Genomic DNA, 24,132 nt, shown 5'->3' with positions numbered 1-24,132 from the left:
TATTATATGAGTCAGAATCTGTTCAATAACTTGATGAGGCATAGCAGTTCTTTAATGAAAGTTTGCTTTTAATAATACCCAGTTAAAACTTCTGAAAGACAAAGAAGGGGGCTCTGAATTTACATTTTTAAGCCATGTGGCTATACACCGTCTATGTACAGTATAGTGCAGCAAATGAAACAATACATGAGGTTATAGTGCTGACTTTTAGGTTATACTGTGTTAACATCAATATCCAGTGGAAAGTGCAGCCATTTTATACATACCCCCAAGGGTAAATGCTCTATGACTCACTCAATAATCATTTCCAAACCTCTTTAAAGCTCAAAGTCAGCACTTAAATTTCAGTCTTTGTTTCCAGTGTGTAAACAATAAAAAAAAACCCAAAACAAATCACTGATATACTCAGTGACATTATAAATGGAATATGTTCTATGTATTATCTGTCCATAATAAACCTAAGCAGGTAATAGGCTAATAGTGGCTGTTATTGGACGCAATTCAATTATTTAATCAAAAGTTTACAACATAAATAATGTTTATTTTCACATTTGCACAATTATTGCTTATACGCAATTGAATTGACAGTTTTATGAAGAATAATTAGCTCCACTTCCCATCTCTTTCTCTGGTTTTAGGTGACAATTGTAAATATTTATCTACTTCCGACCAAGTGTTCTATTCTTTTGTATCTCGGGGAGCTGATTGGCCGAAGAACATGAGGCGGGCTCGCGCCTCTTCAACCCTCGGTGATTGGTTGTTTAGTTTCCTCATCGGAGGGAAACGTCATACGGCCCTTCGTTTGATTGGTCAATACAGCTGGCGCGAGAGGTTTGCTCCAAAGTTTGAATTTTCAAAGTGCGGTTCACTCAGCGACGTTTTAGTGCAGCTAGGTTAGCTAGTGTCAGCCAAAAACATAGTCTGTAAGTAATTGGAAGCACCAGGGTTGAGCATCAAATAAAAGAAGAATGGCGGAACCACTGAAGGTAACTTTTACTGTCACTTCGATGTTTGCTATTTTGCAAATACTGCTCGTGCTAGCTACGGTAAAACTTCGCAACGGTTCAAGTTAGCTTGCTAACATGGTTTAGCTAGTTGTTACAACATAAAATATCGACATTTAACGTAATGTCGTGTGTTGGTAAAACGCTAAAATGCATTATGCAAAATTGCAGTAATTAAGAAAATGACAATGTTTGTTGTGCCCCTGCTAGTAACGTAACAACTCCCTTCCCAGACACATGGCATAACATCCGATGTGATGTAGGCCAATAACTTAACCTACATTTGCAGAACCCGTGTTAATGTTATGATCCATTTGGCTAGTTAACTATATTTACATCTCTCTCTTATACCACTTACGAAATAACGTTAACAGTACCCGTCTGTGAGAACCATGGCGTTGCACACCCAAATACTGATGTTGACTAACTTTTTTATATTGCCGTTCAGCTAATGCGAGGACCCCGGGGTACTTCACTCAAAATGCAACAGCATCATTTTTAATGACTCTTAAAAATCTTTTAAAAGTTTTTAAGTATACAGGCAGGACGTATTGTCATTTCCATTTGTAATTAAAAAAAATCTACATTTTGTATCAGCAAACCCATTTTTCAAATAGCTGCCTCTCTGAAGTGTATATTAGCAACCCAGTGAAATCAGATCCCAAGAACTTCAAGTTGGTCTTTTGTAGACCATGTACTGATTATTTACATTGTTTCCCCAGTTATGTCTACAATAAAAGATTTAAGTAATTACAACAGTGTGATGCTGTTTGAACAAGTGGCTTTGCAGTTGTTGTTGTTGTTGTTGTTGATCATTGTGTGGAGATTACCTGTTACACAAACAGTATAACCCCTACTGTAGTCTTGACTGCAGTTCAAGGACAATCACATAAAAGATAACTCTGTCATTTGCACTAGAATTTCTTTGAAAACAAGCCGTTGGAAAAGACGAAGAAAGATCCGAAGCGGCTCTCAGTGGAGAGGATCTACCAGAAGAAGACGCAGTTGGAGCACATTTTGCTCCGACCGGACTCCTACATAGGCTCTGTAGAGCCTGTCACCCAAGTAAGAAGTCATACAACAATGTCTTTGAAATTCATGGCTTCTCTAATGAACCTTTATTTATTTAAGTCCCATGTGAGGATGGGCTATTTTGTATATTTTCAGAATTTTGCTCTCCCTGCAGAGTTGCAGAATGCTGATTGGAAGAATAAATTATACAGATTTATGCATGGTCTTTTTAGTCACTAATTGACTTCTTTCCTTAGCAAATGTGGGTGTATGATGAGGATGTTGGACTGAACTGCCGTGATGTGACGTTTGTGCCTGGGCTTTACAAGATTTTTGATGAGATCCTTGGTGAGTAAATGGCTCTCAGAATTTTAGATGGACAGACAAAATGTTGGGCACCCCATTGTGGGCCTACTATACTGAAGCAATTTGTTTCCCTCTTAATTTCCCCAACAGTAAATGCAGCTGACAATAAACAGAGGGATAATAAGATGTCTTGCATCAAAATCAGCATTGATGTGTGAGTAAAGGTTTATATTGTACAACCAATTAATCTCAAAATAATATCTTATAATCCTACCACAGTTTCCTTTTGCTAATCCTAACCCTAACCCAACTTGCCCCAGCTCACATCCAGCCCAACTGGATCACAGAAGCACAAGATTAAATGTCTGTGTACATCTTTCCTTTTAGAGAAAACAACACCATCAGTGTGTGGAATAATGGGAAGGGTATTCCTGTGGTGGAGCACAAGGTGGAGAAGGTCTATGTGCCTGCTCTCATCTTCGGACAGCTCCTCACCTCCAGTAACTATGATGATGACGAGAAGAAAGTCACTGGTGAGTTTGAATAATTAGATAGTAAATAATAACATAGCCTCTATTATGAAAGTTTAGTTTGAACATCCCAGATACCAAAAAGAGCCATATCATGTCTTAAATCAGTAGACTTTGTTTTCTAGTATCTTAACCCACATCTTCATACCAATACTTGTTCTTCAGGTGGACGCAATGGATATGGTGCTAAGCTTTGCAACATCTTTAGCACAAAGTTCACTGTAGAGACTGCCTGTAAAGAGTCAAAGAAGGTTTTCAAGCAGGTAGGAGGGAGGCAAAAACCACAGATATACTTTTGTAATCATTGTATTTTATAAGGAAAAATGTCACACTACAGTACATCCATGTTTTCCACAGACTTGGTATGACAACATGGGCAGGACGGGGGATTCTAACATCAAATCCTTTAACGGAGAAGAATACACTTGCATCACCTTCAGGCCAGATCTGCCCAAGTTTAAAATGAGCACCCTGGACAAAGATACTGTGGCTCTGATGACCAGGAGGGCTTACGACATTGCCGGAGTCTCAAAGGGTGTCCGTGTGGAGTTCAACGGCAAAAGGCTGCCAGTAAGTTACCATGCCCTTTCACTTTCTGTCTCTCACCTGCCTGTTGCCTGTTTCTGCCAACCACCTATCTATCAGCTATCTCTTACTATATAAGAAATGGGGTTTATTTGTCCTTTCAAATATCGTTTGTTAGATTCAAAATTAACCTCAAACATTGTCAAATGTATAGACGGCTTCCACAAACTTGATTATTTTATTAGCTTTTTTCTCTGCATTTAGACTACTATGTGTTATTATGGAATTTCCCAAAGCCTTTTTTTTTACATCTTCAACTTTTCAAATTTTAATTGCCTACCTACTGAGTTTTATCTTGATGATTTTTACAGATTGCATCAGCCTGTAGGGGACAGATTTTCTTATTAAGACTAAGACAACCACTTTTGTACTCAGATTGCAGGTTTCCGTAGCTACGTGGACATGTATCTGAAGGACAAGGTGGACGAAGTCGGCAATAGCCTCACCGTGGTCCATGAGATCGTCAACAACCGCTGGGAGGTCTGCCTCACCATGAGCGAGAAAGGTTTCCAGCAAGTCAGCTTTGTCAACAGCATTGCTACGACCAAGGTAATGTCAAAGTGTATTAGATCTTTTGTAGTGCATTTATTGTATGCATATGTGTGTAACAGAGTGATTGAGTGTGGGTTGTGACCTCCATTCCAAACCAATTATTTAATTTTTTAAGTAGTCTGTTGGAATACTGAGCGTCAATTTTAATTTTAATCTTATTTTGTCAGGCCTGTTTAAATTTTCATCTTAGAGCAGCCATGAAGCGTTTTAAGGCAGACTGTACTAGTAGGCCAGGTACCTTTGGCAGCTAAGTACAAGTTTGGCTGCTCTCCCAGCCACTTTGTGTCACTATGATTAAGACTTATGACATTTATTCTGTAAATGGGATCTTATATTTGTCCTCTGGACCTCAGGGAGGGAGGCACATCGACTATGTTGCTGACCAGGTGGTTGGCAAGCTCATTGAAGTGGTGAAGAAGAAGAATAAAGCTGGGGTGGCCGTCAAGCCTTTCCAGGTGCAGTCATCTTATTGTAACCTTACATCAAAAATTCTGTGATTGTTGTAATTTCTGAGCCAACACCAAGTAGTTGAGTTGAAAATATTCCAAATATTTTCTGTCAGCAAAACGCATAAAGCATGAGCATGCTCCACTCCTTCTCCATCCAGGTGAAGAACCACATGTGGCTGTTTGTCAATTGCCTGATTGAGAACCCCACCTTTGACTCTCAGACCAAAGAGAACATGACATTGCAGCAGAAGAACTTTGGATCCACTTGTCCTCTTGGTGACAAGTTCATTAAACAGGTGCTAATGAAAAACCACTGGCATTGCATTCTGGCCCTCAGAGGTGTAATCATTTGGTTTTCACTTATTCCTCTTTATGTTCTATTCTCTATAGGCCACATCCTGTGGGATTGTGGAAAGCATCATGAACTGGGTGAAGTTCAAGGCTCAGTCCCAGCTCAACAAGAAATGCTCAGCTGTTAAACACACAAAAATCAAAGGGGTGCCTAAATTGGACGATGCCAATGATGCAGGTATTGTATACCACACTCGCTTTCTCTTTTTAGTACAGTCTGTCCTCCTGAGAGAGCAAATGAGCTGCCATTTTCCTCCAGTAACCATGCTCTCTTGCAGGTGGGAAGAACTCTATCAGCTGCACACTGATCCTTACTGAGGGAGACTCAGCCAAGACACTTGCTGTGTCTGGGCTGGGAGTGGTCGGCAGGGACCGCTATGGTGTCTTCCCTCTCAGAGGAAAAATGCTCAACGTCCGGGAGGCCTCACTGAAACAGGTTTGACCCAACAGCATTATGCTCATAGTCATTAGGTGGCAGATGCATGTGTCTCTGTGCTGAGGGCCGGGAGGGGTCATATAGATAGATAGATTTTGTATTGTTGTATTTATTTTTGTATGGACTCAGAGCACAAACATAACAATGGGTTAGATCAGAGAAAACTATATTTAGCATCAGCTGTCTGTTATTTAGTTCAGCAAACAGCTGAGAGTAAAATTTGTTTGCTTTTCCTCATCAGATTATGGAGAACGCTGAAATCAACAACATCATTAAGATCCTCGGTCTTCAGTACAAGAAGAACTACAGCGACCCAGAATCCCTCAAGAGTCTGCGCTATGGCAAGATCATGATCATGACAGATCAGGTGGGCCAGCAGTTTAATCTTGGAATTGTTATTTGCTTTAATATATAGAGCACCTTTTAAACTGCTTTTCAAGGTTGTCATCCACTTCATTATTGTCGAAGTGATAGTAATCTTTAGCTTTCCAGCTTACCTTACATTAAAATGACAGGACTGTATTCCTGTGATTGTGACAGGATCAAGATGGCTCCCACATTAAGGGCCTGCTGATCAACTTCATTCACCATAACTGGCCGTCATTGCTGCGCCACAACTTCCTGGAAGAGTTCATCACCCCCATCATCAAGGTACATAGTCTCACAAAGTTATTTATTTAGAGCAACTCAGAAGAAGTCTTGGTAGGTCGTGTTCTCTTTGAATTAATTTAGTTACCTATAAAAGACTATGGAAAGTAACAATTTTGAGGTTTGAGGATATAGCAAATCATGTCAAACAAAGGAGATGTCTAGCCCTGACAGTCTGCTAGAATTTGCAACAACACTGCCATCTGCTGTCAAAAACCTCAAAACACTCAGAACTGAATCTTGTTTTATAGGAAAGCTTTACGCAGTTCTACCATTTATATAAAAATCACACTTAACATGATTCCTCTTTGATGTTCATATTCTTTCCTTATATTATCATTTATTTAAACATGTTAACCATTTATATAAAGTGAGACTTCATGAAGTGATTACAGACTTTTTATTTTGGTCTCTTTAGGTATCTCACAAGAAAACTCAGCTGTCTTTCTACAGTATCCCTGAATTCAACTCATGGAAAGATAGCCAGCCCAACCACAAATCTTGGAAAATCAAATACTACAAAGGTTTGTTATAAACCCCTGTGTGGTAGTACAAATTACAAGTAAGCAACCCTTAATACCTGACCAATGTCATGGTTATAGTCATATGTGTCATTATAAGGCTATATCTAATATATTGTCCATTCAGGTTTGGGAACCAGCACATCGCAGGAAGCCAAGGAGTACTTCTCTGATATGCAGAGACACCGTATACCATTCAAGTACGCTGGACCTGAAGACGATGAAGCTATCACCCTTGTAAGATGTCACCCATCTGTTTGGCTCATTTCTCAGCCAATTTAATAAAAACTTTTCATACCTTGTAGTGTATCCTGTAATCAAATTACAGGATACACTATATATCTATCTATAGCTATAGCTATATGGATCAGATATGATTAGTAGTTTGAGTATTAATATGTGATTCTTGCATTATTTCTATTCTTATTTTAACCCAGGCCTTTAGCAAGAAGAAAGTGGAAGAGCGTAAAGAGTGGCTGACCAACTTCATGGTCAACCGGCGCCAGCGCAGGGAGCACAACCTGCCAGAGGTATTGACCCAACAATTAGTAGACTTTATGTGCTTTGTTGCTGCTTTCTATGAAGTTTCACTGTATTTTTCGGCTCTTCACAGGACTACCTGTATGGTCAAGCCACGAAGTCCCTCTCCTACAACGACTTTGTCAACAAGGAGCTGGTACTTTTCTCCAACTCTGACAATGAGCGGTCAATCCCCTGCCTGGTGGACGGTGTGTGAAGTGATTATGACACATTTGTAGAAACACTGCTTGCTACGTGTGAGCGTGGTCTAATGTGCGCTTGCATTTGTTTGTATATCAGGACTGAAACCAGGCCAGAGGAAGGTGCTGTTCTGTTGTTTCAAGAGGAACGACAAGCGGGAGGTGAAGGTGGCCCAGTTGGCTGGCTCAGTGGCTGAGATGTCAGCCTACCACCATGGAGAGGTGAGATTGAACACTTGAACACTTGAATGAGCTAATTTCCCAAAAGTGTTTTACAGTGATTTTTTTTGTGAACTTGCTAAGAAAGTTTTGTGTTTTTCTTTTCAGTTTCTAAGTAGCACATTGGTTCGATATCTGGTTGAATAAATATTAATTTGTAGGAAAATTAATGCAAAACAGCTAGGGATGCACCGAAATGAAAATTCTTGACCGAAAATGAGGAAACCAAGGCCGAAAACCGAAACACCGAAATAAATTATTATGCCAATTATTCGTACCATTGCATTTATGGCTATGACTGTGTACTAACCTCACTAAAATCAAGGCATTGCAATTCAAAGAATAAGTCAATTACAAAAGTATGAAAATATTTATTTAGCACTGACATTACAACAGTGCACCATATAAAATGAAATAAAATTCAAAATAAAATGTTTAACTTTAACTTAATGAATTAATTAATGAATAATGAGAATAATAATCAGCCTACAAAATCCTACATCCTCTACGGCAGAGAATGGCTGATCATCTAAGGCAATGAATTCCATAATTTTTTGTGTAATGCCCTTTGCCTTGGCACCATCACTGGAAAACTTTCTTGCCTTTTCAAAAACGTCCGCCACAGACGGAGTGGGCGTGCTTGGATTGATTTTCCTTTTCTGTGCCACATTCTTCTCATATTCAGAATGGCAATAAGGATGTTTGGATTTCAGGTGATAAATTAAACCCGACGTGGAAAAACTCTATCCGTGGGTCTTTCTCAGATATACTGAAATACGTCCACACCACAGACATGTTGCTGCTTATCCAGACAAGCGTGGGCTGCCCGCGGTTTTTGTTTGCGTCATCACAACTTTCTGTTTCTGCCGTGTTGTTTCGGTGATAAAAGTATTTGTGCTTTTGGGCCATTTTCGGTGGCCGAATATTCGGTGCATCCCTAAAAACAGCTTCTCATAGCTGATCAATATTAGAGCGATGCTAACTATTATTAGCCGCTTTGAGAATACTGTTTATTAAATCTTCCCAACTCTTCATTTTTCTCTCAGGTCTCTCTGATGATGACCATTGTTGGTTTGGCCCAGAACTTTGTTGGAAGCAACAACATGAACCTATTGCAGCCTCTGGGTCAGTTTGGAACCAGGTTGCATGGTGGAAAAGACTCTGCCAGCCCTCGATACATCTTTACAATGCTTAGGTCAGCAGTCATCTTTAAGAACTACAAATAATCTAAAGTTACAGACCTCCGGCACACATTTGATAAGTTTGATAATGTGGGGGAGTTGATTTAATGGTTTACTTACTCTGTGATTAACTCAAATTCTCAACATTTTTCAGCCCTCTTGCCCGCCTTGTTTTCCCATCTGTGGATGACAACCTGCTCAAGTACAACTATGATGACAACCAGCGCGTAGAGCCGGAGTGGTACATGCCCATCATCCCCACTGTGCTGGTGAATGGCGCTGAAGGTATCGGCACTGGCTGGGCCAGCAAGATCCCCAACTACAACATACGAGAGATTGTCAGCAACATCCACCGTATGCTCAATGGTGATGAGCCTCTGCCCATGGTAAGTACAGGAAGTGGCTGTTGTTGCTTTCTGAGATCGCTATTTTATGTTCTCTGGTGTACAAATCGGATGACAAGGGTGCTTTTTCTTTTTATCCATTAGCTTCCAAACTACAAAGGCTTCAGAGGCACAATTGAGCATGTTATGGATAACCAGTTCATGAACAGTGGAGAGGTGGCCATCATCGATTCTACCACCATTGAAATCTCTGAATTGCCTGTCAAATCCTGGACACAGGTTAGCACTAAATCTTTGTCCTTCCTCTTAGGGGTCTATTCAGTAAGTTTCATCATGTGCATTGAGGCTGTCTGTAACATAAACTCAAATGAAATTCATTCTTATTCATTTTAAGGACTTTTGAGACCATTTTGATTACCACTATGTAATTTCATGTTACTCTGGTCTAGACCTACAAGGAGAACGTGCTGGAGCCAATGTTGAATGGCACAGAGAAGGTCCCTTCTCTGATCACAGACTTCAGGGAATACCACACTGACACCACTGTGCGCTTTGTGATCAAAATGACGGAAGAGAAGCTGCGGGAGGCTGAGGCTGCTGGCCTCCACAAAGTTTTCAAGCTTCAGAGCCCCCTCACCTGCAATTCTATGGTAATGGCTGCCAAACATGTAATGTTCTGGAAACAGAGGTTGAATCAAGTCTGGCTATAAAATCTCAAGTAGTTCTTAAAATCTCAACCTGATTGTTGTATTTCTCTTTTCAGGTTCTGTTTGACCATGTGGGCAGCCTGAAGAAGTATGAGTCTGTGCAGGATATTCTCAAGGATTTCTTTGAGTTGAGGATGAAGTACTATGTGCTGAGAAAGGACTGGTTGGTCGGCATGCTGGGGGCAGAGAGTGCTAAACTCACCAACCAGGCCCGCTTCATCCTGGAAAAAATCCAGGGCACCTTGGTCATTGGTTAGTAGATTGTTACTACACTGCTGCAATTTCATTTGAAAGACATAAAATACAACATTTTATTGACACCGTTGCCTACTAATAGTGAATGATCAGATTAAATGTTAAATAATAGCTATGTACTATGGCATTTGCAATTTAGGTGGTTAGAATTGTGCAGACCTAGAATGTGTTGTGATTTTCTTTGATTAAAAGTATTAATACCATCCTACTTGTAGAGAACAAGCCAAAGAAGGAGCTGATTCGCATGCTGCAGCAGATGGGCTACGACTCCGACCCAGTCAAGGCTTGGAAACAGGCTCAAGAGAAGGTAGGACACTTTGAATCATAATGAAAAATGCTTAATAATCGGCCTCCTGCTGAGCAAATAACACGTGTTTGCGTTCATGCTATTAGAATGAGGAGGAGATGGAGGATGAGGAGGAGGAGGAAGGAGCAGAGAAGGAGGACGCCAGCAGTCCAGACTACAACTACCTGTTGAGCATGCCCATGTGGTTCTTGACCAAAGAGAAGAAAGAAGAGTTGTGCAAACAGAGGGATGCTAAGGTGTGATGTTCAGCTATGCTTTCACACTTCTGAATTTGAATCGGTCTATCTTGTGCGAACCTTGTTGATTTCTGACCCAACTGCTACTCTATAGATGACAGAGCTGAACACCCTGAAGAAGAAGTTTCCAGCAGACCTGTGGAGGGAGGATCTTGCTGCTTTCTCCGAGGAACTGGAGGTATTTGCTCTTTATGTGTCTGCATTTTTTTTTTATGCTTTACATGCCGTCATAAGTGCACCTCGTCAGTTGCATATTCTCAATTAAAGTATTTCCACCATAGTTTTAGAAAGAGATTGGGAAACTTTCCTAACTGGCATATCATATATCATGTCATATTGTCAATTCCACGTGAGCATGCATATTTAGTACTGATGCAAGCCTCTTGTTATATTCAGTCACTTAAAGGTTTTCCTCATTTCAATCATCTTCTTATCTTGTTCCTTCTTGTGTGCAGAACATTGAGACAAAAGAAAAGGAGAGTGCCACCATGCCTGTTAAAAAGGGGACTGGAAAAGGCAAATCGGTGAAGGTGAAGCAAGAGACTATGCCCACGCCGCAGGGTCGTCGTGTTATCCCGCGTGTTACCAGCACCATGAAAGCTGAAGCCAACAGGAAGGCTGATATTAAGAAAGGAGAAGGCAAGAGAGGCAAGAAAATCAAGGTATGTGCTGTCAAATGTAAATAAATAACACTGGAAAAGCATGATCTTCTTATGTTTATTGGGTTTGTAGTTAGTTTTCACATCTGTCAGAAAGATTAAAAACTAATTTGTGCCTTCTAAGTCTTTTATCTGCATCTTAAGCATTTTTTGCTACAGCACACCCAAATTAAAGTAACATTTTGCATGCCATAATTTCTGTAATTGTAGAGTGAAGATGTGGTGATGAAGATGGAGTTTGGAGAAGATGCAGAGAATGCAGTGCCAAGTGAGGAAATTGGCTTGGCTGCAAGACTCAGCAAGAAAACTAAAACCCAGGCAAAGGAAAAAGGTGAGAATGACTGCTGTAAGTTTATATAAAGTTATATTTCAGTCAAACAAGATGTAAAAAAGTGCAGTAAATGTATTACAAAACATAATTTTAAACATAATTGCACAGCTCTCTGCATCTACATACAGTAAATATAGTGTTGCCACTAGTAACCAATGGCTCTTTATAGTAATATCTAGAATAAAGCTGGACTGGTTAAAACTAGATGTTTATAATTCCAAGCTTTATCACCTTCTAGGATATTGTACTTCAGAGATAAGATATGAGGCTGTGTATCATAACTGTTTATTGTATCAACCCACAGTTTCTGAATTTTACATTAGCAGTTACTCCACCCCTTCACTACAAGTACAAATTGACTCAGGTGACATGTAATGCTGCTTGAGCTAGTAAAATAATATAAAGTTTACATGCCTAGTAAGATAGGCCCAATGACAAACCTCTTAGTTTGCATATTGACAAATCTACACTAGTGTTAAAAGAGAGCACTCAGCAAAATGACTGGAAACCTTTAATATCATACGTAATGGGTTAAATACATTTATTATTTAGATATGCGCTTTAGGTACTATCTGTATTTAGACCTAGTGTAATGAAGCTTCATTGCATTTTATATTAAACTTTACTAAGAAACACACTTCTCTGCAGCAGCATCAAAGAGTGGCAAGCAGAGCACTCTTCAGTTCAAACCTGTTTCCAAGAAGCCCAAGAAGAATCCGTGGTCGGATGATGAGTCTGACCATCTGTCTGCCGTCAGTGAAATGGAAACCGAGGAAGTGGTTGCCCCGAGGGAGCGGGTTGAACGCAAAACTAAAGGTGAATCAGCTAGATGAGCCTGATTATCATAATGACAGTTAGACAAGTGTATCTATAGTTGCTTCCTTTCACTGTGAACAAGGATGTCCTACTTTGAATGGACTGTTTCAGCTGTTTGTTTGCTTATACAAACACAGACAGCCACGCAAGATGTAATCACTCCAGAAATGTTTGGGTTTTTTAAATTAAAACACAAATACAACGCATTTCCTGAGACTAATTAGCTCTCTTATGTCAACTGACCCTTAACTGATCTTTGCAAACATCTCTTTGGTTACTTATCTGTTATGAGAAAAATTCTAAATCGAACCATCCTGTTTCCTGTCTCTTAAGCTGCGGTGAAGTACAGTATGTCAGACAGTGAAAATGAATTTGATGACTGGGGGAAGAAGGATGCTCCAAAACGGAAAGCGGTCATCAGTGATGATGATGACAGCTTTGTCCCAGAGCCCAGCACCATGCCTGACAGCGATGTGGACTCGCCAGCCCCGCCTCCCAAAGCTCCAGAACCCACGTGAGTTTGGCAACTTGATGTATAAATCTAATTTGACTCTGAGTGTTCCAGTTTTTTTTAATTAACTTGAATAAATTTCATCATTTCTGTGCAGGAAGAAAGTGACGAAGAGCAAATCAACAGTAAAACAAGCTTCAAGCAAGTCAAGCTGTGAGTATTTTCATGCAGTTCTCTTGATGAGCTTGTGAAATGTTGGCTGTGGGACTAAAGTTTCCATTCTTTGCTCTTTGTGGTGCTCTGCAGCTGCCTCGGATGATCAGGTGCCTGCATCCAAGGCTCCAGTTCAACGTAAAACCAAAGACACTGCACCCAAGAAAGCTCCTGCTGCCAAGAAACCAGCTGCACCCAAGAAGAAGGCTGCAGGTACTTAACCACTTTAGCTGAATTCAGAACAGCTCAGTGTGGTTTATATGTCGCACTCATGGAAGAGCAGATATATGGTTAAAGTTTGAAAGTTATGATATTCACGTTTTTATTTATTTCTCATCAAATGGTACCAATAAGTAGTAGTATATTAAATTGTAACAGTAGTTGTATAAATCACACATTTCTTGTGTAGATTAGACACTTAAAGTACATGGTAGCTAAAGGTGGCTAAAACAAAATAAATATCCTTCCCTAATCTGTATAGTTGCATGATTTGTTTTTCCCGTTGATTTCCCGTAGATGTGAAGCAGCCATCCATCCTAGATGCTCTTTCTAAATCGAAACCTTCATCCAACACAGCTGCCAAGAAGGTCCCTTCGTTTGACTCCAGTGACTCTGAGGGTGAAGCTAAAGCTCCAGTTACAAAGGCAAAGCCCGTTCTCAAACGGAAACAGGTCGTTAGTGATGAATCCGACAGCAGCTCAGACAACCTCATGTCACGCCTCAAGGCCAAAACAACTGTCAACAGCAAGGTCAGTTTTTACTGTTTTTAGAAGATCTTTAGGGGTTAATGGACTTTACATTGCAAGTCAGTATGAACACCTTTTTATTCTTGAATATTTTCTCTCTGTTTCTGTAGAAACCCAAGAAGTGGGTTGACGATGACAGCTTCCAGATTTCAGACCAGGAAAAAGCATCTCCTGTTGCAGTGGCACCAAGGGACAAGCCCTCACGTGCCCGGAAACCTGTAACCTACAACCTGGACTCGGACTCCGACTCAGATTAAATTTTATTCTCTGAATCAGTGTCTCTAAGGTCATATTTTAGATTTTGTATTAAAGACTGGATCTTTAGTAAGTTGTACACAGTTTGTGCCATGTGACTAAATATAGCTTCGCTTTTATCACTTGAAACAGTTAGACTTTAATGGCCCTGCATTTCTCAAAAATATTATTCTTTGTAGAAAAACACATCCTGTCAAAGAGGAGAAGTAACAAAAAAAAAAAATCTTATATTTGTTGTACCCAGTTATACCTGCGTAAGTCTAGTGTTAGTCTTACTCTTAGGTTTCTTGAAATGTCTTTGGTAATCCACTTCTTTGTGTTTTGTCTTGTATTGTAAATATTTGAATGGCTGTTCGTTTTTATATCTTAAAATAAAGTTAACTTGTTTGTAGTTGTTGTGTGTTGCATGATAAGATAAGAAGAACAACTAGTGAAACGTCACTGATTTTGTCTGTACACGTCGGGTTCTCAGGAATACTCAGATGTTTAAGGGAGGGAGAATCTTCAGTGTATCTCCCACTGCACCAGTGTGGCAGAGACGCTGGTGCAGTGGGGAGTAGGTCATTGGGAAAATTGAATGGGTAAGTAATATTTTATTTCCACTTCAAAGGGTAGATTTTTTTTTTTTTTGTATTCACAATCTGAGTTTGTTCTCATTGAGAGTTGGAATAGAGAATTTTTCTTATCTATTTTTTTAGATAAACATTCAATCACTGAGAAGCAATTATAATGTTATTGCTTGCATAAATGAACAAATCTAGAGCTCAAAGCTCAATAAAAACTGAATTTTAATGCCAGTGATTGCACACTGAAGAACTGCATGTGAAATGAGTCAGGGTCTTTTTATGCAAGTTGCATGTTCTCGTGTTGCCTCTTGTGATCAGGGAAACCGGTGGCATAGCTTAGAACAGACCCTTCCTGCCATTTAGGGAGCTCTTTGAAATGCTCATCAAGACTTTGCCTCTCTTGGGTAAACATCACTTCTTTCTTAATGGGTACAGATTAGGACGTAACAGGAATTTCCTGAACTGTTGCCGCCCTCTCAATAATAACCCCAGGCAGATCTCAATCACATGCCAGTTGGAGAGTGTAAGTTGGTATGGACATGAGATTTGATTTTTATTTAAGTCTTCCTTTGGTTTAACCAAGGACATTTCTGAGAGGGAGAAGACAAACAAGGATACAGGATTTTTAAGGCTTATCAGAGAGGTTTCGGTTTTCACACGTCTCTGCATCAGGTAAATGAAATGCCAGGCTGAACTTGTTTTGTCATCTTACTGTCATTGGCTTGTCTGAAATCCGGTCCGAGTACAGTTTCAGACCACAAGTAGCTCAACCAGTCAGTTTACTTCCACAAGCCGCAGCTTGTTCTCTAATCGAGGCTGTATTCATAGCTGTTGTGCCCTGAAAATGAAGTTAGAATGTGTGGAGAATAACCAACATTAATCATTTAGTCTTTACATTTATACACAAATATACTGGCCAAAACTCCTACTAACTGGTAATGAATTTACATTAATCAATATTATAACTTTCTGAGAAATTCCATTGTGGGATTCAACTACTTTCTCTTTCAGTCTCTTAAGATCATCTGTTAAACCTAAAGAAAAAGAGAGCACCCTGACCTAGTATAGGCCAGTGATATGGTTATATTTCTTGCATTATATGCTTGAGTTACTGTTATTGCAGGTGATATATTCATGTTTCATTTTTGGTTTCAGGTCATTGCACCATAAGCCTTTGACCTGGACGTTGGTCTGTCAGTATGAGTCACGTATTAAAGACAATAAGACACATTTTAGTTTCTTTTTTTAACCACAGACACCATTTGCTGTAAAACAGGACAGGTGCATAGATCTCCAGACTTTCAAGAAGCCATACCCAAGACAGCGCTGCAATCATGGGAGAATGGGGCTTCCTTGGCGGACTCTTTGACAGCCTCCAGGCCCACTCACCGATGCTGGGTCGTTTCTGGCTCCTAATCATGCTCGTCTTTAGAATACTGATCCTGGGAACAGTAGCCAGTGACCTGTTTGAGGATGAGCAAGAGGAATTTGCCTGTAACACCCTCCAGCCGGGCTGCAAACAGGTATGCTACGACATGGCCTTTCCCATCTCCCAGTACAGATTCTGGGTGTTTCACATCGTCCTCATCGCCACACCTTCCCTGCTTTTCCTCATGTATGCTATGCATCACCATAACAAGAGGACCGTCCGCTCCAAATTCGACCAAATTTGCAGCCATGACTACGGAGAAGAAATCAGTTTCAGGAGGCTTTACATTGTCAACGTGGCCTTCCGTATATTGGCAGAAGTTGGCTTTCTGGTGGGCCAGTGGTTCCTGTACGGCTTCAAGGTGGAGGCCCAGTTCCCCTGCAGCCGTTTTCCTTGCCCCTACACAGTGGACTGCTTCACCTCCCGCCCTGCAGAGAAAACAGTCTTCCTCTGCTTCTACTTCGTCGTAGGGGTCATAGCAGCGATTTCCAGCTGTGCTGAGCTTCTCTACAGCTCCATGAAGTGGTTCTGCACAAGGCGGGAGCCCTTCACCCCAGAACGCTCCTGTGTCTGCCAGAACCTCCATAACATCAGCAAAGAGGAAGCGGAGGCGGAGGAGAAACCACTAGGAAAGACTTTGTCACACAGTGCACCCAGCAGCATGAGGCTGAAGGCAGGATCGCTGAGGAGCAGTGCGAGTAGGAAGGTCTCCAGCAAGCACAAGGGTGGCAAATATGTGAGCACCAGGACACTCATGGTGTGAGAGAGCATGGATTTAAACATATCAGTACCTTATTTTCATCTAAATGCTAAATGCAGTAAAGATTTGACTAATTCCTGTAAGCCATATCCTGAAAAAAAATATTTTTACTCATAATGACTGAAGGATTTTATGATTGGAGACATCATAAGGAAATACTTGGGAGACCTTGATTAGATCAGGAAATGAGCCAAGATAAGATGTCACTGATGGCTTTGATAAGGTGGTTTCGTTGTTGACTTGTTTTTTCTGGTGAATCATTACAGACTATAAACAGTTCAAGAGGGAAAAAGCCGTTGGACTACACCTGATGCACTGATTGCTTCTTTGTTTCAAAGAGAACTGACTGAAGACCTCTGTACCACTCCCTTCTTAAGGCCAGTAGCCAAGTGAAAATCTGTAGACTAACTGTAAAATGGAAACAATTTCTGAACTTGATTTTAACGTGGAAACAGTTCCACATCTTAGGAAATATGCAAATTTTCTTACAGAGAGTTAAAGAAGCTAAAGACCTCTCATCTCTGTACAGTTAATATAAAGCTACTGCCAGCACAAAGACTGTAAACAGGGGACAACAGCTAGCCTGGTTTTGTGCAAAGCCCACCTACCCGCATCTTATATACCACCTTACAAAAACAACAACAATAAAAGAAAAAGTATAAATCAAGATCCTCACCATCAACGCTGTAATGTTGTCTTTTAATTTTCAGTACCACTTTTTAATAAGGCACCCTATAGGGGGTTCATGAATTGTAACTAATGGCTTTATTAATAATAAACAAATAATTTGCTTGAGATTAAGAAGTTTTGTGTTGCCAGATTGTAAGAAAATCCCTTTGACTGATTGAACTGTACGACCTCACCATCTGATAGAGAGCTGCAGAGCATAAGGACCAAACTTCATTTATTAGGAACTTATGAAGCATTTATTCATTGTATTTGTAACTGCATTATTATCAAGTGGAAACACTGGCCAGTGGGAATTCTCAATTTTGTTCCCTTCAATAGCCTAAATTTACATATAAAGCATTAGTAAATAAATTATGAAGCAATAATAGTCATTAGTTATAAAAACATATATAATATAATACCTTGACTTACCTTTTATAAAGATCCTTTATTAAAAAGTGTACCAGATGCTTTTAAACAAGGACAACCCTACAACCATAGGACCTTATATATCCCGTATACACCGTGTATCATTTTATTGAATAACATTTAATTGACACTGTGAACGTGACCAATTCTGAATTAGTGTTTATTTTTTTTGTTTGTTTGTTTTGTTTTTAAGTAAATTATAACTTTACCTGGAATGTAATTGTTTGAACTCATGAATGAAGGGATGAAAAAGTGCATGTACTTCTGAATCTTTTGTAAAATAAATTTTTCACTTTTTACTAAATATTACAAATGTTGACACATTCCATTATGTTTGCCGACTGACATGGCTGAATTTTTGTGTGTCTTTTTTGTGCCCTGTAAATGGACCAGCTGAGTGCAAAGCAAGTCATACCGTATCAGATGACTTCCATACCGCAGTGTGTTTGAGAGACTGCTGTTACACAATCTTTCAAATAGCGTGTCAGAAACAAGCTGAGAGGCATATGTCAAATTAATTGTTGCGTAGCCCGTTGAACATGAAGCTACTTGTTGCTTTGTTCATCCTGCACAAAGAAAATTCCATTTAATTTCCCTATTTTTAATATAGAATATTGTGCAGCAATTAGGCTGTGAAGCCACTCTGCTCTAAATCGTAATATATTCATGTTCTGCAGGTGAAGAGTATTATCACTTATCACCTGCAGAACATGAATATTAAAGCTCCCCTCCACGCCGCAATGTGTTTTCCGTATATTGGATGTTTGTGCAGAGTCTGAAGACTGTTCACATTCATCTGCTGAAGTGGAAAATTTCTCTGTGATCACCGTAAATCTCAGCTTACGACCTGTATGTACGAGCAAGATCAGAAATAGTTTAGAAGTCAATTCGGGTCCAGTATACAACTCATATAAGTGTGATGTAGAAACTTGAAGCCTCCAGTCCACATAAACTGAGGAAGGACTTCATATTGAAGTGAGAGACATCTTGTATCCTGCAGTGAAACTTTCAAAATGAGTAAAATTTGCATATTCAACTGCTGATTATGGAATTTTTAATGCGAGGAGTATTTGTCTTTTTAATCTTTTTTTTTTTTTTTTTTTTTTTAAATACATATAATTTTTTTTTGCGGAAAACATACAAGACACACATTATTGTTAAAAGCATATTATTTGTCTATAGTACGCTGTAAAAATAGGGGATCTTCAATCTCAAAAATGGCTTTTCAGCTGCTGAGGAAACCATCATAATGCCTGAATCAAAACATAAAAAATACAGCATAAGATCATGTGAAAATCCCAATACAACAGCACAAATTTATTTACCGGTGACAGAATTTGTATTTGGCAAACATAATCTTCCACAAAAGCAGCACCTCCCCTGCCACCTTCTTTTAAGTGCATCCTGTCAACACTAGGTGGCAGCAGGGGAACAGTAAACCATGAATCACGAAGCTCTCATTTTCAATAAGATGACTTCATTTGCAGCCGCATTATTTCAGTGACAGCATCCATACTCAGTCACCGGGGGCTGATTTTTTTCATGAGTCTTCTGCACGACACCACGGTTGTTAATTCCTCAGTTCAGATTGAAACATTACAATGTCTCCGTCAGCCATTCCACCTTGAAAAAGCTTAGAGCTCCGTGTCAATTGAGCAAACTAGTTCTTTCTTTTCTTAATGATCACTGCTGTATTTGCAGTGAGAGCGCAGAAGATTGTCGTGTGAAGACAGTCACAGATCCAAATGGCTCATCTAAAAAACAAAGTAATCTAAATACTCTCCAAAGAAGCTTATTTTTGAATCAAACATTCCTGCCAGAAACACACACACACACACACACACACACACACACACACACACACACACACAAGACACACACATCCCTCCTGCTGTTCCCTGGACGCATCATATATGCAGATTGCAAAGCGGTGCAGGCTCTTTGATGTGCATAGAACAGAATTCTAGATGTGTTTTATATAACCACTCGGGAGGGAAGGAAGGAAGAGTCAAAGAGGATTACCGTCAAAACTTTCCCTGTTTCCTTTTGTCTGCCTGCGTCTCTACCTTTTCATGTCTACCATGTCAAACTGGAAGTGTGCCTGTTTCTGTCTTTCTATACCTCCTCCTCAGACTCTCTCACTCTTTTTTTCTCTTTCTGTGCCTTTTCAATACTTCACTCTGTTATTTCTGAAATCTGGGGAGGCCTCGCTGCTGGAGTCTGTCTCACAGAAAATGTAGGTCATCTGTTTTCAGCGACTCCCTTCACACCAACACGGAGGAGGAGATGGAAGTGATAACATCTTTCTCTGCAACCCCCCTCCTCCTCCTCCTCCTCCTCCTCTTCCTCCATTTTCCTTGCACCTTGAATGAAACACTTAAGGGGCTCCCTGCGCTCCACCTGTGCCATCCCCCCATGGACCCTGTCTCAGTACACACCTGGCTGACTGACAGCTCCACGTCTCTGAGCCTTTCACTTTCTGCTAAGTCATGCAGGGACAGCACTTGACGAGAAGATTTCTTTTTCAAGGGGAGATTCAAGAAACACCACTCCTGCAGTTTGCTTCCGCCGCTCCAAACACAGCATTGACAGCTCACTCTGTTGCATTACTCTCTGATTTGGTTTATATGCGGCACAGTGCCCAGTTCTAACCAAATCAAGCTTCTTGTTTACTGCCTGAGTTTGGTAACTTGTGACCCAATGATGTTGATTCCACTCTCTGTATGTTAGGACAAACATAACTGACTTGCGATTCAAGATCATGTAATAACATACTGAAAAAAAATAATGCTATAATTTGTGACTAATAAAAAAAAAGACACAGTGTCCTGCCGGCAGTGCATGGTAAGTGTACTCATTTATCTGAGTTTTAAAAAAGCAACAGGAAATGATATAATATGATTAAATGTTGGTGTTGACCTCCAGAGAATTTTATTATTTATTCTCCATAATTGTTGAATTGAATCCTTGCCTATAATTGACAGTTACACAGAAAGACAGATTGTATATCCAGCATAACTTTATAATTATATATATAACTTTATGATTTCAGTTATTTGGAATTAACTGAATGTGCACAAACTGATTGCTATACTTAGTACCACATTACAATTTCCTTTCTTGAAAATTAACAGGTGCATTGAAACAAAGTGTTGAATATGATTACACCTGTGGTGTTACCCTGTATTATGCTTGCTTTCCAAGCATTTGTACCTGCTGGCAACCAGATGTAAACATCTACTTCCTTGTACCCTAAAACCCCTGTCCATATATCTGTATGTGTTGATGTTGTTGTATTTTCCTGAAGTCAATGCTGGATTAACCCACTAGGGAGCCTTAAGCACCCATCAGATGCACACATCAGATAACACATGGCAGCTTCATTATACTTACCCCACATACCTAGAAACCAACCAGGGTTTTTATTTTGGAGTTCCTTTCTATCCAACATTTGCTGTGTATCAGTTAGTTTTGGGTAATTTGCTTTAACACAAATTTGCTTGGCACAAAAACGCAGACAGACACAGTTAGTGAATGGCCTGTGAACACAGTGGTGTATTTAGTGTCTAAAGACTGAAATATTTCCTTCAGTGGTTGGTAGAGACCAAAGACACAGCTGATAGAGAGTGAATATGGGCTTACATTCATCAGGTGGCCAGACACATGACTCTAAATGAACACAAATGTTGCTTTGTTCCAAATTATGAGGTGATAATATGTCAATGTTGCATTAATAACTTGTTTATGCTGCCGCCAAGCAGCCAAAAAAAATCTGTTCTTGCAGCTTTATCAATATAATAAATCCTTACATACATAATACATACATATACATTTCCCTTTTTCTTTTTCTTACTTATTTATTAATTAATCTATTTGTTTATTTTCACTGTGAGTTAGATGAGAAGGTCACATCAGGTCAAAACTCTAATGTCTGTACAGTAAATAGGAAGCTATAGCCAGTTAGCTTAGCTTTACACAAAGACGATGGAGAAACAGCTAACCTGCTGTAAAAAAGGACAAATTAACATATTATTTCTCATTTGTTTAGTGAGCTTTAGAGGTGATTGTAAGTAGATTGTGTTAGCTAGCTGTTTCCACCTGTTTCTAGCCTGTGTGCTAAAGAAAGCTAATTGGCAGCTGGACTCATATTTACCATACAGAGGGTGTGTGACCGTAGTATTAATGACCTCATCTTGGCAAGACAGTAAATAAGCATATTCCCCAAACTATTCCGTTAAGCCACAAACACTTTATTGGCACCATAATGCAAATAGTGCATCTGTCCCTGTTAGAATGATAATATATAACAAAACTTGTATGAATGTTTTGTGCGTTAACAGATGTGTGTTACTGTATTTGATGTTCAGGTGCAGTTATGTAACTGTGACCTTTATGACCCTCTGTAGTGCTGATGATGCTCTATGCATTTCTGTGTGTCCTTGGTGACCTCCGCCGCACAGCCGGCCACAGAGCCGGTGGCCAAGGACAGCTTATATCTCTCTCCTCGCTCAAACCAGCTGAAGCGTGCCTCCAAGTTTATGGCGTCACCGAAGAGCTCGGGTCACCGCACATCACACCTCGCCACTCTATCTCCTCCTCCTCCTCCTCCTCGATCCATCTGTGCCCTCCCCCCTCCCCCCTCCCCTCTCTCTTTCCCTTGCCACAGGGTGCACTGTGTGAACGCAGCATTTACAGTGAAATATTCTTGCTGCCTCTAATCCTTTCGCTCATCTCTCCCTCCATCTGCTTTCATCATTTCTTCCCGTTTTCCCTGCCCGAGGGGGGGTCGCAATGTGAATGGTGCACCGTCATCCAAACTCGTTTTCTCTCCCTCCCCTCTTCTCTCATTTTCTCAAAGAAAATACTGTATAAAAGCCTCTGGGCTCAGGCCACTAAGCCATCTTGCATATAGTGACCAGAGAGTGGATGAGCTGACTGCTCAGCCCCTGCTGACACGATAGCTGTGTTTGATGACGATGATGCTTCTTGGCTGCTCTGCTCGCCCCAGTGCGGCAATGTGTTTGACGGCGGTAAAGTAAATTGTTATGGTTCATTTGTAGCTTTGTGCAGTCTGCACATCTGGGTTTGAACAACTTATTTCCAAAACAAGATATTGCCTGTGTTACTAAAGTGCAGAGCCAAGAACATCAGGTTGCAATATTTTCCCAACATGAATACACAGTCTTTTGGGACGGACGGACTTCATTTGGTTCTGATTTATCCTTTTCCAATCATTTTTTCCATTTAGTGTGCACATTTTTGTAAGAAAAAGAAAAGGAAATGAATATGCCTTTGTGATGACTGTGCCCACAAATGGCTGATGGGATGGATAGAGTGCTGTAATGATGGATAAATTAATGGATGGATGGAAGTAAAGTTGGGTGGTTGAGCACTCTCCCCTGGTTTCTGTCAAACCTCCATCAGTGCTCACTTGTTTTGGATGTCCTTGTGATCCTCGTGGGAGATTACAGTCTCTGTTTCCGTGTGTGTGTGTGTGTGTGTGTGTGTGTGTGTGTGTGTGTGTGTGTGTGTGTGTGTGTGTGTGTGTGTGTGTGCGTGTGTGTGTATGTGTGTGTGTGTGTGTGTGTGCACCCTCAAGTGTAGGTACTGTGTGTCCTTGTGAATTTAAACCTGTGTGTGTGTGTGTGTGTGTGTGTGTGTGTGTGTGTGTGTGTGTGTGTGTGTGTGTGGTTCGCCCCGTGTGTACAGAGCTGTCCAGAGTGGTGTGCTCAGCAGTCGTGCTTGGCTGCACACTAACGCGATGTGACAGGGTAGAAATACCAGTACCGACCGCGCTCTCGCCCACCCACCATCACACACACCAACTCCACCCGCCACAGCCACCATCACCCCCTCCCCCACTCACTTCCCACTCCACCGCACAGCGCCCGCACCCCATTGGTTGTCTACTTCTGTCATTCCACGTCTTCTGCTCGGAGACAGAACCATAAGCCCTCCGTGTTCTCCCTCCCCCTTCATTTCACCTCACCCTAAAAGTCCTTCCCTTTATACGCCTTCTTAGCAGCAGCAGGGTCCTAACATGCATCACTGAGTGACATGGTTTCAAATGGGACATATTATGCAATATTCCATTATGCAACACCACATTTTCATATGTTCATCCACCCAGCCTCGCGAGACAAGTTCCTTCCCTCTACTTTGAGTTTTTCCTCTCCTCTTTTTTCAGTATCTTCCTGCTGGTTGGTTGGCTTCCTAAACATTGAACCAAGGTGACAGTCACAGTAGGGGACGAGTCATTTGACATTTGCGGCTGTCACAGTTTGAACCCTGACCTCTCTTCCTTCACAGCTGGCGGGTTCAAGCTGATAGGACAAGGAGAAATTTAAATACCACACCATCTTCTCATCTTAACATCCCGATGTCCGAGAACAAGAAGACGCCTTTCTTTAACCTTCTGCTACAGTATCTGGGGGAAGCTGACTTATC

At 40.6% G+C, this 24,132-nt stretch overlaps 3 protein-coding genes across 10 annotated transcripts in view; 2 read left to right on the top strand and 1 right to left on the bottom strand.

Annotated features, from left to right (window-relative positions):
- lrrc3ca (leucine rich repeat containing 3Ca) overlaps positions 1-24,132 on the bottom strand; it is a 148,694-nt gene that overhangs the window by 14,630 nt on the left and 109,932 nt on the right. The gene's annotated exons all lie outside the window — the stretch shown is intronic.
- top2a (DNA topoisomerase II alpha) lies at positions 823-14,223 on the top strand. Of its 3 annotated transcripts, none has more exons than XM_051418793.1 (35): positions 823-986; positions 1,923-2,069; positions 2,273-2,363; positions 2,472-2,535; positions 2,709-2,854; positions 3,017-3,114; positions 3,209-3,421; positions 3,812-3,985; positions 4,342-4,443; positions 4,596-4,733; positions 4,828-4,966; positions 5,067-5,224; positions 5,466-5,591; positions 5,765-5,875; positions 6,291-6,396; positions 6,521-6,630; positions 6,831-6,923; positions 7,007-7,121; positions 7,213-7,334; positions 8,378-8,526; positions 8,667-8,898; positions 9,001-9,135; positions 9,306-9,506; positions 9,620-9,815; positions 10,034-10,125; positions 10,212-10,361; positions 10,456-10,539; positions 10,817-11,023; positions 11,231-11,351; positions 12,003-12,167; positions 12,501-12,681; positions 12,776-12,831; positions 12,925-13,044; positions 13,348-13,580; positions 13,688-14,223. In XM_051418793.1, the coding sequence occupies exons 1-35, from the start codon at positions 969-971 to the stop codon at positions 13,832-13,834; spliced, it is 4,740 nt and encodes a 1,579-aa protein (XP_051274753.1). In that variant the 5' UTR covers positions 823-968; the 3' UTR covers positions 13,835-14,223. The 3 variants fall into 3 exon arrangements, with proteins under 3 accessions (XP_051274753.1, XP_051274754.1, XP_051274752.1); XM_051418794.1 differs by having other exon boundaries at positions 12,000-12,167; positions 13,408-13,580; XM_051418792.1 differs by having other exon boundaries at positions 12,000-12,167.
- Positions 14,274-17,998, top strand: LOC127373907 (gap junction delta-3 protein). 6 transcript variants are annotated; one of them, XM_051418806.1, is made up of 2 exons: positions 14,274-14,413; positions 15,554-17,998. In XM_051418806.1, exon 2 carries the CDS (start codon positions 15,733-15,735, stop codon positions 16,588-16,590), a length of 858 nt encoding a protein of 285 aa, XP_051274766.1. In that variant the 5' UTR covers positions 14,274-14,413; positions 15,554-15,732; the 3' UTR covers positions 16,591-17,998. The 6 variants fall into 6 exon arrangements, with proteins under 6 accessions (XP_051274766.1, XP_051274769.1, XP_051274770.1 ...); XM_051418809.1 differs by having other exon boundaries at positions 14,328-14,413; positions 15,654-17,998; XM_051418810.1 differs by having other exon boundaries at positions 14,354-14,413; positions 15,675-17,998.

This window comes from Dicentrarchus labrax, unplaced genomic scaffold, assembly GCF_905237075.1.
Source record: "Dicentrarchus labrax unplaced genomic scaffold, dlabrax2021, whole genome shotgun sequence".
NCBI lineage: Eukaryota > Metazoa > Chordata > Actinopteri > Moronidae > Dicentrarchus > Dicentrarchus labrax.
The sequence above is the reverse complement of the archived record's forward strand: the minus strand, read 5'-3'. Positions and strand labels throughout refer to the sequence as shown.